At 42.3% G+C, this 13,578-nt stretch overlaps 1 protein-coding gene across 2 annotated transcripts in view; it reads left to right on the top strand.

The window, feature by feature from the left end:
• KIF6 (kinesin family member 6) overlaps positions 1-13,578 on the top strand; it is a 388,886-nt gene that overhangs the window by 6,260 nt on the left and 369,048 nt on the right. Inside the window, exon 3 of one of the 2 annotated variants that reach the window (XM_040473402.1) lies at positions 4,522-4,596. The exons of the other annotated variant lie outside the window; for it this stretch is intronic. Coding sequence (XP_040329336.1) covers positions 4,522-4,596 — 75 coding nt within the window. The remainder of the gene's footprint in view (positions 1-4,521; positions 4,597-13,578) is intronic. 2 annotated transcript variants of the gene reach the window in all.

Below are 13,578 nucleotides of genomic sequence, written 5' to 3'. Positions count from 1 at the left end.
CACCCTGTCTTTTTGGCTTCCCATTGCCTTTCGTTGTCTTCTTTAAGGAGTAGGCTTATAAAACATGACTTATTTTTTGTGAAGCAGGCCATTTCCCGCTGATGTAAGCATGCTACCCTACTTGGGCTTTCATGACAGCTGGGCAAAGACCGTCTCTAAAAAGCCACAGTTTGCTGAAACAGTTTATTCAGCATGATTCTATGTGACTGTTAGGAAGCGATTGGCCATGTCTCTATCTATGGGCCCTTTCCAAAGTATTTTTTCTATTATGTAGGTACAAATAGTGCCTTTAAACATGTTCATTGAAAAAGTGTTATTTGCTGGGGCACCAGCTCAGGTCATGATCTCCTGGTTCATGAGTTTGAGCCCTGCATTGGGCTCTGTGTGGGACAGGATGGAGCCTGCTTGGGATTCTCTCTCTCCCTTTCTCTGCCCCTTCCCCACTTGCACACACTCATTTGCACTTTCTCTCAAAATAAATAACAAATAAGCTTTTTAAAAAAGAAAAAGTGGGGCACCTGGGTGGCTCAGTCGGTTAAGCGTCCGACTTCAACTCAGGTCACGATCTCACGGTCTGTGAGTTCGAGCCCCGTGTCGGGCTCTGGGTTGATGGCTCAGAGCCTGGAGCCTGCTTCGGATTCTGTGTCTCCCTCTCTCTCTGACCCTCCCCCGTTCATGCCTGTCTCTCTCTGTCTCAAAAATAAATAAATGTTAAAAAAAATTTAAAAAAAAAGAAAAGAAAAAGTGTTATTTGCTTATTTTTAAAGTTTATTTACTTCAAAGGAGAGAGTGAGAGAGAGCATGAGTGGGGGAGGGGAAGAGAGAGAGATTGAGAGGGAGAGAGAGAGAATCCCAAGCAGGCTCCACAGTGTCAGTGCAGAGCCCAATGTGAGGCTCGAACTCACAACCGTGAGATCATGACCTGAGCTGAAATCAGAGTGAGGTGCTTAACTGACTAAGCCACCCAGATGTCCCTATCTGCTTATTTTTCATCCTCTTATTCATTCTTTCAAAGTCTCTAGATTAAAGATATTGGCTTTAGTATTTTAAATAAAGAGATTAATAAAGTATTTAACTTTAACCCATGTTCGGAGGTAAATATTTCAGCATTTTAAGGGTGTTTTTTCCCTAGAAAATTCATTCATTCAATCAACCAATATTTATTGACCCTCCACTGTATGCCTTATAATGGCTAGGAATACAGCAGGGAGCGCAGCAAAGGCCCTGCTCCCATGGTGCTTACATTTTAGTGCGAGGAGGTGGTTAGGCAGATCAGAAGTGCAGTATATATCAGAAAGTGTAGGGGCGCCTGGGTGGCGCAGTCGGTTAAGCGTCCGACTTCAGCCAGGTCACGATCTCGCGGTCCGCGAGTTCGAGCCCCGCGTCGGGCTCTGTGCTGACGGCTCAGAGCCTGGAGCCTGTTTCCGATTCTGTGTCTCCCTCTCTCTCTGCCCCTCCCCCATTCATGCTCTGTCTCTCTCTGTCCCAAAAATAAATAAAAATGTTGAGAAAAAAAAAAAAAAAGAAAGTGTAAAGTGCCATGGAGAAAATGTATGTCAGGCTGGGGAATAAGGAGTGCTGGGAAGAGGGGCAGCAAAGGGGAGGGATGGTTCCAGTGTTCATAGGGCAGTCAGGGAAGGTGTTATAGGAAGCTGCTAGTTGAGCTTGAAGGAGGGGAGGAAGTCAGACATTCAGCTATCTGAGGGATTGGGATTCCAGGCAAAGGAGATGCGAAGAGTGAAGAGCGAGTCCCTAAGGTGGGGGAGTGCTGGCATGTCTGAGGCAGAGTAAAGGGATCTGTGTGGCTGCAGGAGAGTGAGCAAGGGGAAGAGAGGGGAAGAAGAAGGTTAAAGGGGCAACAGAGTGACCAGATCGTAGGGAGCCCTGTAAGTCACTGTAAGGATTCTTTTGGGGGAGAAGTCATCGTAAGCTTTTTCTTCCCAAAACGTTATGCGAAGGTAATGGAGGGTTTTGAGCAGAAGAATGAAATGATTTTACTTACATTTCAGCAGGATCATGTCTCCTGGCATGTGAAAATAGACCGTAAGATTCTACTCAGACAGCTGTTTCAAGAGAGACCAGGCAAGAAACTATGGTAGCTTGGGCTGGAGTAGTAGCAAGTGGAAATGTTGAGAAATAGGTGGATGCTAGATGTATTTTGAAGGTTAGAGCTGACAGAGTTGGCCAATGGGTTGGATATAGAGTGTAATGGAAGGAGAGGGGTCAAGGGTGCCCTAAGGGTTTTGGACTGAATTTTCGAAAGGATGGAGTTGTTGTTTGCTAGGATGAGGAGGGTGAGTAAGAGCAAGTTTGGGACGGGAAGAGATGAGCATGTGCCAGATTTGCCCTGAAATTTACAAAGAGCCTACGCAACTTCCTGGTAAGTGAAAGGACCTCCAAGGAATCAGGACACTTAAGGTTTGTCTCAGGGAGCATTATTGATTAGCTCCAGGGCCATGTGTAAATTGCTTTATCTCCCTGGGCCTCAGGTTCCTCCTCAGTAAAAGATTCCACCCAACTTCTTAAGCTCTATGGTTCTATTTTGTTCTTCCGTGGTTTTCAGAAGCTAGTTGATCATAATGGCTCTTCAAATTACTATGTAACTACATTATATAAAATAAAATATTTTGGGATGATGATATTTGGTCTTTAATTAACATTGTATGATTTATTGAAATGCCTGCCATCTCTTTGCATGGCGGTGGATGTGATTCCTATTAGGGAGGTGGAGTTGGGAATGGCTGATTGATTCCCTCAGGCATCACCAGCCCGGTTAAAGAAGCAAATTGGCCTTATCATCATCATCCTCAAAAGCGCTGTTGAGTCTGTGCTCAGGTGAGCATTTGAACAGCCATGTCCCCGGTGTTAGGTCAGCATTCATATCCGAAGGGGTGCACCTCATGGGTTTTGAGTATTCTGGGCACAGTTGGTAAGTACTACTGTCTAAGATAAAATCTTGCCTGCAAAATGACATGGTAGCCAGAGGGTCTGACAGTCTCTCTTTGTATGGTTTCATTGTTTGCTTCTTCAAAAGGAGGTTGAGAAGCTCTAAGGAACTTTTGAAGTTAACGTTGATTAAAGACAATGAATTTCATTCTATTTAGATTTCCCACCCATCTCCAGGCATCCTTCTGAACTCCTTCATAGTGCAAATAGTCCCACATTTCATGTAGTCTCTACTGTAATTGAACATGTGTCCGACTCACTTGTGAGTCACAAGTGAGACACGTAGACCAAAGGTTCCTAAGCCACTCTGAAAGCTGCTTCAGATGCCCTCAACATGTTTGTTTTACAGGTTTTGCTTTAAAGCCACACCACCCCTAATTTTGATTTTGAACAAATTTAAATACGCAGGAGAGGTAGAAGAATAATGCGATTGCCTCTCCTCTACGCTTGGTAGAGGATTCACCAATTGTTAACATTTGCCCTATTTGTTTATGCTTCTCTTCTTTTTTTCCCTTACTCCCCCTCCTCCTTTCCTTCCCCATTTCTCTCTCTCTTACTTTCTTTGTGATCTTTTTTTAATGTTTATTTATTTTTGAGAGAGAGAGAGAGAGAGAGAGAGAGAGAGACAGTGTGTGAGTGGGAGAGGGACAAGAGAAAGAGGAAGAGAGAGAATCCCAAATGGGCTCCACGCTGACAGCAGAGAGCCTAATGCGGAGCTTGAACTCACAAACTGTGAGATCATGACCTGAGCCAAAATCAGGAGTCAGACGCTTAACCCACTGAGACACCCCGGCACCCCTGTTCATGATCTTGTAATGAGGACCATACTTGCTGGTAGCACCTCCCCACACTATAAAAGAATACTGTGTGTCTCCTACCCCAAGTTTCCCACTGTGCCTGTGCCCCTGTACCAAGCTCAGTGCCATTGGGAGAAGAGCAGCATTGACACCATTCTACCTCCCTGAGGCCCTGGCCTGGCCAATCTGATAAAGCCTTTTCTTTGCAGGACAGGTCTGTCTTCATTTACTTTTTGACTTTTGATTCACGATCAACCAAATGGGACAAAACTATCCTGCAAACTAAGTCACGGAGGCAGCGCCCATTAATGGAAAATCAACTTCAGTTCACGATTTTAAAACTAAGTTCTATAATCATACATTTCACAGCTGTGTCCTTCCCTCACAGGTCAGACATCAGAAGTTCTTTGGGTGTTTACATCCTGTTCTTGGGTTTCCATTTCACGCACTTATCTGGATTTGAATTTGATGCCAGTTGCAGACACTGTCCCTCTTGAGACCTAAAGAACACACAGTTTATTATTTGGTTCAAAGCTGCTGCAGTTTTTCAGAGGGATTTATTGTGCAGATCTTGTCAAAGCAATACTGTTTACCCACCATGTGTATACAGGGGTACAACAGTGCAGTGTGGTTCGGACTACAGGGCACACATTGTGTTAGGTTAGGTAAGCCCAGTGATGTAAATATGGGGTCATTTACAAAGCTTTTGGGAAGAAAGTATTAATCCAATTGTGTTTGAAGCTCAGCCTTGAAATAATCACCACTCTCATATTTGCAGATTTCAAAGAATTTTTGATCAGGGTGCAAACCAGGAGACCATTTTTGAAAACATTGCCAAACCAGTTGCCGAGAGGTAGGATTTCCTATGTTTTGTTCGATGGGTTAGTGGTTTTCATCTTGTCTTCAATTTTCAGATAATTGTGGTAATGTCCTTCGGTGTATCAATTATATACTCAGGCTACAGGGCATGTCATGATGATAGTATTAACACCTTCTATCCATGTAGCTGTTTGTTTTAGATTTAGAAGCTGAGCCTCAAAACAAGCCAGTGAGATAGACAGAATAGCCACTATTACTCCCATTTTAAAAGATACATACCTCTCTGAGGATTGGAGAGATTAAGTGACGTGCTCAGGATTGCATGGCTAGTGGTGGTGGACTCCTGGGTGGTTTCTGTTAACTGCAGGGCTCTTTCATCAATACAGCATTTCAAACATATGGTTGGAGGGATGAAGGATGAGGTATGGGTGACACCTGGGAGGCCTACTAATGGTTGACCCAGCTGTACCTCAGTGTAATAACTACTTTTCAAAGCTTGGTCCTTAGTTCTTACATCCCTTGTGTTTCTACATATTTAGACAGTTCTAGGCTGCTGACCGTTGGAACCAAGCTCACATGAGAATACCCAATAAATCAGAATGCCATTGTATTAGTATATATTGGCAAAGTCTCTTTGGGACCAGACGCTCAACGTCTCTTTGGGACCTTTGATAAGCACGGTCTCCTCTTGTAGGGAATCTGTATGGGAAACTACTACTACTTAAGGTTATTTTCTGATCCTGACATTAGTTGGATAATTTTGATTATCCAAAATCAAATTTTGGATAAGTTTGGATATCCAACTCATAATCCCCAAATACATCTGTCTTTATGCTTACAATAAAAAATGTACAGACAGTCCCCAACTTAGGATGGTTCAGTTAATGATTGGTCAGCTTTAGGGTGGTGTGAAAGTGATAGGCATTCAGTAGAAATCCTATTCTGAATTTCGAATTTTGACCTTTTCCCGGGCTGGGGATACACAGCACAGTGCTCTCTCATGATGCTGGGCAGAGGCAGCGAGCACAGCTCCCTGTCAGCCACACGATCACAAGGGTCAGCAACCAATGCTCTTACAACCATTCTGTCCCCATGTAACCATTCTGTTTTTCACTTTCAGCACAGTACTTAATAAATTACATGAGGTATTCAACACTTTAGTATAAAACAGGCTTTGTGGTAGATGTTTTTAGCCACCTGCAGGCTAATTAAGGTTCTGGGCACACTGAACGTGGGCTAAGCTGAGCTATGATATTCGGTAAGCTAGGTGTATTAAGTGCATTTTCAACTTAGGGTATTTTCAACTTACTGTGGGTTTATCGGATGGAACCTCATTGTAGGTGGAGGAAGATCTATACCTGCTAAGTAGACCCATTTTTAATTCCACTGATCGGTGTACCCTCTCCCACAGATAATGCTGGAAACTCATTGTCACCTTTTGTCTTTCAAACTCCTTTGTTTTATGAATCTTACTCAAACTAAGTCTTTCTCTTTTAATACAATCTTTCTCCACGGTGGGTGAAATACATTTGAGTAGGCTTCGGCTATTTTAGTTACAGTCACAGTTCAATAACCTCTTTAGGTTAAATTCAGATCTCCTTGGTGTGCCTGGGTGGCTCAGTTGGTTAAGCCTCTGACTCTTGATTTTGGCCCAGATTATGATCTCGTGGTTCAGGAGCTTGAGCCCCACATTGGGGCTGTCAGTGCGGAACCTGCTTGGGGTTCTCCTTCTCATCCCCTTTTGCTGCCCTTCCCCTGCTCATGCTTGTGCTCTCTCTCTCTCTCCCAAAACAAATAAACTTGAAAAAAAATTCAGAGCTCCTTGACTGGATGTCACACTTGTCTAAAATTCTCTTCCTTTTAGTAATCTTTTGGGTTATGTCATTTTTCAGATAGCTGACCTCATTTTGAAATTTCCTAAAATCATTCAGGGAGGGAGCCGTCGTTTCGGTTTCCTGGATGTCTGGTATTTCTTCTCATTACTAATGAGCTCTTCCGTCTTGAGCCCACCTCCCCTCCAGCTCTTGTTGGGTCTCTGGGCCTGGAGTCATCTTCCTTCAGAGATCTGCATGGTTGTCCTTGAAGTCTTGCTCCTTTGTCAGCTTCTCAGGAAGGCCTTCCTTTATTAGCTGCATTTGAAATTGCACTCCCTTTCACCCTTCCCCATTTTATTTTTTTTAGCACTTATCACCATCTGACATACTACCTAGTTGGGTTGTTTATTAGTGTTCTGGTCCATCCTTCTCTAGAACAAAAGCTCCACAAAGGCTGGGATTTGTTTTGTTCACTGTCTTGACAATGACACCCAATCCGATGATGATGAGATTTCAAGAATGACAGGCATTTTCATCCAGGCTGCCCAAGTTGTTCCTAGTGGAGCCTATCTTTCAGCAATAGGAAGCATTCCTCTTTGTCCTTTTTAGTACTTACCTCCTTGTATCCCATTTTTCCTGAAAATATTTTTGCTATTTTATTTTTTTCTGTTAGCCTTTATCTAGTTTATCTTTCTAGATCTCTTAATTCAACTTCCCTGTGACCTTTTGTTTTACTATCTAAGTAAAAGATAGCTGGCCTTTGCTTTTCAGCCACACTCAGAGCCCCTGACCTGTAATTGGCTATTTGAACCTGTTTGTATCTATTATGATTATGATAATGATGTTTGGAGCCATTCTTCCGATTTTAATTTATTTTTTCCACTTACCATACTTTCCATTTTTTCCTCTTTTGCTGTTTGCTGGTTTGACTGTACTTGCCACTGCTGCTGATACCCATTTTCTCCCTCAAGGTGTACGTTGTACTTCAGCCACTCCAGTGTTGTTGAAGTTCAGATATTTAAACTCATTCTTTTGTTTTGTTTTGTTTTTTGTTTTCCCCTCAGTATCTAAAGTTTCTCCCCCTGTCTGTCTCTCACTTTGCACACTTTCACTTTGCCTTTCCTCCTTTTACAATCTCCAGTAATGGGACCAGCTGGTAACTGCATTCTGGATTGTTGTTAATCATTTTTATCATCAGCCTTTATTCGTATTTATCTCTGAGTTAATATTTGTTTCTTTGCTCATCACTGTTTCTTATGCTTATGTCTACTTCTTGGATTCCTTTTGAGTATGGCTGGTAATAATTTCTTAGAGAGTTCAAGACTGGGGAACTTTTGGAAGCTTTTCATCCCCTTTCACAGTTAAAATGGAATTTGGGTATACAATAATTCTAGCTTAAACATTCCCTTCTCATGGGGCGCCTGGGTGGCTCAGTTGGTTAAGCGTCCGACTTCAGCTCAGGTCATGATCTCATGGTTCATAGGTTTGAGCTCTGCGTTGGGCTCTGTGCTGCTTGGGATGCTCTTTCTCCCTCTGTCTCTATCCTTCCCCCACTTGCTCGCTCTCTCTCAAAATAAATAAATAAACTTAAAAACAATTTCCTTTCTCTTGTAACTGTGAAGACACTGCTCTATTGCCTCTTTGCCAGAAGTGTTGCTGAAGAGATGTCAATGTCAATCTGTATCTTAGTTCTTAGGAAATGCCTTTTTTTTTTTTTTTTTCCTTTTCTGGAAGTTTTTAGGATGTTTGGATTTTGTTCTTTTTTTAATGGAATTTCATATCAGTGAATCCCTTGATAGTCTAGGTATGGCTATTTTTTCATGTGTTCATGTATTCTTGTCTCATTCAGCCATTTCTGTCTGAAAACTCTTTACATATTCAAGCTCGAGTGTTAGGTTATCACACTGTTAATATCTTTAATAATTAACACAATAATTCCCTTCCCTCCAACTTATTTTTGGAACTTCTGTTTCTATAACTAGCACTTCTCTCCTCCCAATATTATAACTGTCCATTCATAGTCCCCATCTCTTTGTTTTTTGGTTCTGAGTCCTGAAAGAATTTGTTAGCTCAGTGTTCTAGCATGGTCATTTCCTTTTCAGCTGTGCTTTTCATTCTTTGTCACCTGCCCCTCACATTTTTAATTTTAGCAATTTTATTTTTCACTTCTAGGAGATGGAAACAACGTCTGTTCTTGTTTATTGATATGATATCCTTCCTTTTCACTCTGAAGACAATTATTATCTTTGAATTGGCTTTTTTTCTATATACCTTTTTTTTTTAATGTTTATGCTCTACTTTGCTTTCCTCATATTTCATATTTCCCTCAGATACATATTTCCCTCAGGTACATATTTCCCTAAGATATTTGATGCTTTTAAGAAATACTTGCTATTCCCCCATGAAGATTAGTCTTCAGGAATACATGCTCAACAAAAATCCAGCCACTCAACTCGGCCCTTTGAAGGCTGTTCTGTTGGGTTAACCCATTGTAGCTTAATCCTGGTACTGTATACAGTTAAAGCTAAATAAAATTAGTGCTATTTCTTACCAAAGTTGTGTAATTCAGGAGCCTTACTAATTTAGACTCATCTTTTCCTACTTAAGTCAAAAAATGACGTGATTGCATGACTACAGAACTGCATGCCAGTGGTGAGAAGTTATAAAACTTTACATTTGTGTCACTGGAAATTAAGTAAAAGAATCTTTGTGGTTAGTTGTTTATTATTTAGTACATCCCCCCTAGGAAGCATTTTATCATTCTTCCTCTTTTGAACTTTGATTTTTCTGAAATATATCCTATGCAACATCAGCCTTTTATCATATTAATTCACTCATTGGTTTTGGACTAATTTTTTATAAAGATAAAATTTAGTAGCTGCGCAAGTGTGTGTAGTATATGGTATTGCACCATATGAAAGAGCTTGTAGTTTTTTGTTTTTAATTTTATTATTGAAGTATAGTTGACATACAATATTATATTCATTTCAGGTGTAAGGAACTTGTGATTTTATTTGATATCTCACTCAGTGTTATTCTTCTCAAGCTGGGTTGCATCTATCTTTGGAGGATGTGGTGGTCTATCAGGGGATGCCTGAAGCCACAAGCCAAACCTGGCACATCATCCTGGAGGGTGAATCATCACCTGGAGGGTGAATTTTAGTGAAAAATTTAAGGAGAGAATGTTTAAGTCTAAACTTTTCTGAGGTCCCATCACATGCACTTGAAATTCAAAAGAATCCCAGGTCTTTGTGGTGCCTGGGTGGCTCAGTTGGTTAAGCGCCCGACTTTGGCTGGGGTCATGATCTCATAGTTCGTGCGTTAGAGCCCCATGTCAGGCTCTGTGCTGACAGCTCAGAGCCTGGAGCCTGTTTCAGATTCTGTGTCTCCCTCTCTCTCTCTGCCCCTCCCCTGTTCACACTCTGTCTCAAAAATAAATAAACAGCAAAACAAAAACAAAAACAAAAACACACAAACAAAAAAACAAAAAGAATCCCAGGTCTTCAGCCAATCTTATGTGTTACCTAAAAGCTTGGGGTGTGGGAAATTTTATGTGCAGTGAGTGCTTTTGGAGCAATCTGGAAGTCTAGTGTTTTAGAGGAACGCGGTTTGACCAAAACGAATAGGGTGCACACCGTGACGGGGACTGGTTGTACCAAAGACAGAGGGCCCCATAGCTGGGCCTGGACAGACGTAGCACCTGCAGTGCAAAAAGTCCAGCCAGGCTCGTTTTGGAAACGCTATTATTCACTCTGAACCAGTTCTTCTAACCTTTGATTTCACCAGGGTTGAACAACACCAAGTGTAGCCTGTCAGTTTATTTTGAGTAGAGGTTGAAGGGAAAAAGCAACCTCCCAGGGTTACAACCACAGACTTGGAGAAGGACTTTTGAGAGTACTTGAACCTGCTGGGGTTGGGTGGGGGTGGGGGGGGGGAGTTGGGTGGGACAGGGCTTGGGAGAGGGCATTTTCTTGTGGGAGGGACAGCTCACACTCCCTCCCAGTAGGGCCAGGGCCACGCCCCTCAGGGCTGTAGCTGTGGCTCTAAGAAATAGGTCCTGGTGCCGATGCTGTTGGTTGTATATGCTGTTGGTTGTATAGCTTGCCCAGTCCTGCTGCATGAGCAGAGACAGGGAGGCCAGAATAGGGTAGAAGAGAAGGCGCAAAAGAGTATTTACACACATAAACTGAAATCTTATTGTGGACTCATGCTTCTTCCCCCTCTGGCTCAAACAATGTGGCATCAGTGGAATAATCTGATTCCGGCCTCAGCCCTGTGACAAACTTACCCTGAGACTCTGGGTCAGACCTGTCACTTCTGAATCAGTCATCCCCTCGGAGAAAGGGAGATGCCAACAATACCAAGTTTACAGGATTATTTTGAGGCTGAAAGAAATATGTACTATGTGAACTTCGACACCTTCTTCAGTCTAAGTGTTGAAAAAATTAGACATATGTACTCTTTTCCACTTTAAAAATATGTCCAGTAGCTTATGGATTCAGACCAAGATGAAGTAAACACACTTCTCTCTACTCCTTTCACTAAGTGTAAGTAAAAACTCTGGGCATTATATGTAAAAGAAATACGAGAAGATTCTGAGAAGGTAGACTGGCCAGGGGACCTGCAGACCTGAGGAATGACATGGGTGTGTGTGTGTGTGTGTGTGTGTGTGTGTTGCCTCATGTGTCCCAGACTAGATGCTGTCAAAACTGGCAACCCAGAAACACCAACAGGCTCAGACAAAAATGGAAAGAAAAGTCTGTTCTCTATACCCAGGGGACCAGGAAAGGGACAGCCTAGTGAGACAGAAACTTTTTGAGACTAGTTGCCCTGCTCCACCCAGATACCATGGAAAAATCCCGCCGCCCTACCCCAACAACAAAGGCCTGGCTATCGCGAGGCACCCCATCCCCCACTGCCAGGGTGGTATCCGAGGAGTGGGAAGACTCATCCCCATGTGGAGGTAACAGCTTCTCCCTCTCCCTCTCCCTCCCCCAAGTTGTCATTGGAAGTCACATGGGATCCTGGGGTTCACCACCAACCAGCAGTAACAAGGCCTCCCTCACCCTGCTGTGGTATCCGTGAGCAGCAACCAGGTGCCCCTCCCTGTCCTACCCAGGGGCGTGACAGATGAGGCCTAGAAGGGAGCCTGAATTCTCGCCTCCACCCACAGGAATGAGGGCCCCCCCACAAGTGTGAAGACTGGGTGGGGAGCCTGGGCCTTCACCCCTACCTGGCAGTGGTGAGGTAGCACCCTGCTGCTCCCACTATCACGTTGTCAGAAGAGGCATGCCAACAGAAGATTTAAGTGTGTTCGGGAATCTCATTAACATCATACCTAAGCTACCCAGGATACGTTGAAAATCATTTATCAGATGGGAGATATCAGGGATCTGGAAAATATCAATTTGCATAAGAAGAAATAATCAACAGATGCCAGTATGTAGATAACATAGGTCTGGAATAACCTAGCAAGGATTTTAAGCAGCTATCACAAAAATGCTTCCATGAGCAGTTATGAACATGCTTGAAACACATGAAAAGATTTAAAGTCTCAGCAAAAAAATAGAAGATCTAAAGGAGAACCAAATGGGACTTTAGAACTGAAAAGTACAATAACCGAAATAAAAAGTTTGATGGATAGCTAACCAGCAGGAGGGAGAGGTCAGAGAAAAGAATCAATGAATTTGAAGCGGTAACAATAGACATTACCCAATATGGACAATAGAAAGAAAATAGGCTGGAAAACAAAATGAAAAACCAAACCAAAGTGAACAAACCCTCAGGGACCCGTGAGAACTCTAGCAAAAATCTAATATTCATGTCATCAGAGTCCCCAAGGAGAGGAGAAAGAGAGCAGGGTTGAAAAGTATTCAAAGAAGTCATGGCTGAAAATTCCCCAAATTTGGCAAAAGGCCTAAATCTAGAGCTTTAAGAAACTGAGCAAATCCCAAACAGGATCAACTCAAATCCATTCTAGGACAAGTTATAGTTAAACTTCAGAACACTCAAGACAAAGGAAAAAAACCTGAAAGCAAAGGGAAAGAAATGATACCTTACCTATAGGGGGAAAAGTTGAATTATGGAGGCTTTCTCTCTCAAAATAAATAAACTTTATGGTTTTTAATTAAAAAAATTTTTTTTAATGTTTAGTTTTGAGAGAGAGATACACACAGAGTGTGAGTGGGTGAGGGATAGAGAGAGAGGAGGACACAGAATCCAATGGAACTCAAGAGCGATGGGATCGTGACCTGCGCTGAAGCTGGATGCTTAATGGACTGAGCCACCCAGGTGCCCCAAGTAAACTTTGATAAAAAGAGAAACCTTTAGTGTCATTTGTTCTTCTATTTAGTAGATTTGGTAACCTAAATCATTAGACTAGAACTTCTCCCCCAAGGGACTCAATAAAGTTAATTCCATTAGACATTCACCAAAACATCCCTGCCAGTAAACACTTTATTTTTCTCAAAATTGGCTTTCAAGCAGCAAACACTGGTCACCACCAAATTAGACAAGAACCCACTGGCTCCCGCAGATCTGTTCAACTTCTGGCCACAGTTTTACTTCACCAGATGTGTTGTTCACAAACACGTACCTGTGCTTGGTGCCATTTCTTGCTATGCTGAAATTTCCTGGTAACATTGCGTTTCTAGCTTTTGTGATTTCACTATTATTCTTAAAATTCAAACTTTTAGCTGTAGCACTTTTAAAATTTTATCCGCAACTGAGAACATGACTTTGTGCTTAAAACCAGGAACACGTGTCAGCTTTTAAAACCCACTGAAATTATAGAAGGTGATGATCTCGAGGTGCTCCACTGAAATCTTAATAAGGGAGAGAATAATAGTGCCGTGCCACCCGCATTTAGTGAGCTTGCAGAGAGCATGGTAGTCCACCGGATAGGCATAGGTTATATACTAAAGGTGCACGTTTAAAATAATGAAATTTACTATTGGAGGTAGAACAAATGCGTCTAAATCCGGATGTCTCTTCTTAGGAGTGACCATACAAGAAATTGCATGAAGCCATTATTTTGCACTGATGACTGTAAGTTAAAGCTATTTGTGATTCACTTGATACGATACCACTAAAAATGGTCTGAGAGTTATATGAAGCACTTTGGCTGTGGGGAATCTGAGCTCTCTGACAGAGCAGAGACATGTGATGAAAATCACTGGGTCTGTGGTAAAATAAATAGCATT

This window comes from Herpailurus yagouaroundi, unplaced genomic scaffold, assembly GCF_014898765.1.
Source record: "Herpailurus yagouaroundi ecotype Mexico unplaced genomic scaffold, PumYag 139, whole genome shotgun sequence".
NCBI classification, from domain to species: domain Eukaryota; kingdom Metazoa; phylum Chordata; class Mammalia; order Carnivora; family Felidae; genus Herpailurus; species Herpailurus yagouaroundi.
Note: the sequence above shows the minus strand (reverse complement) of the source record. Positions and strands in the feature narration are given on the sequence as shown.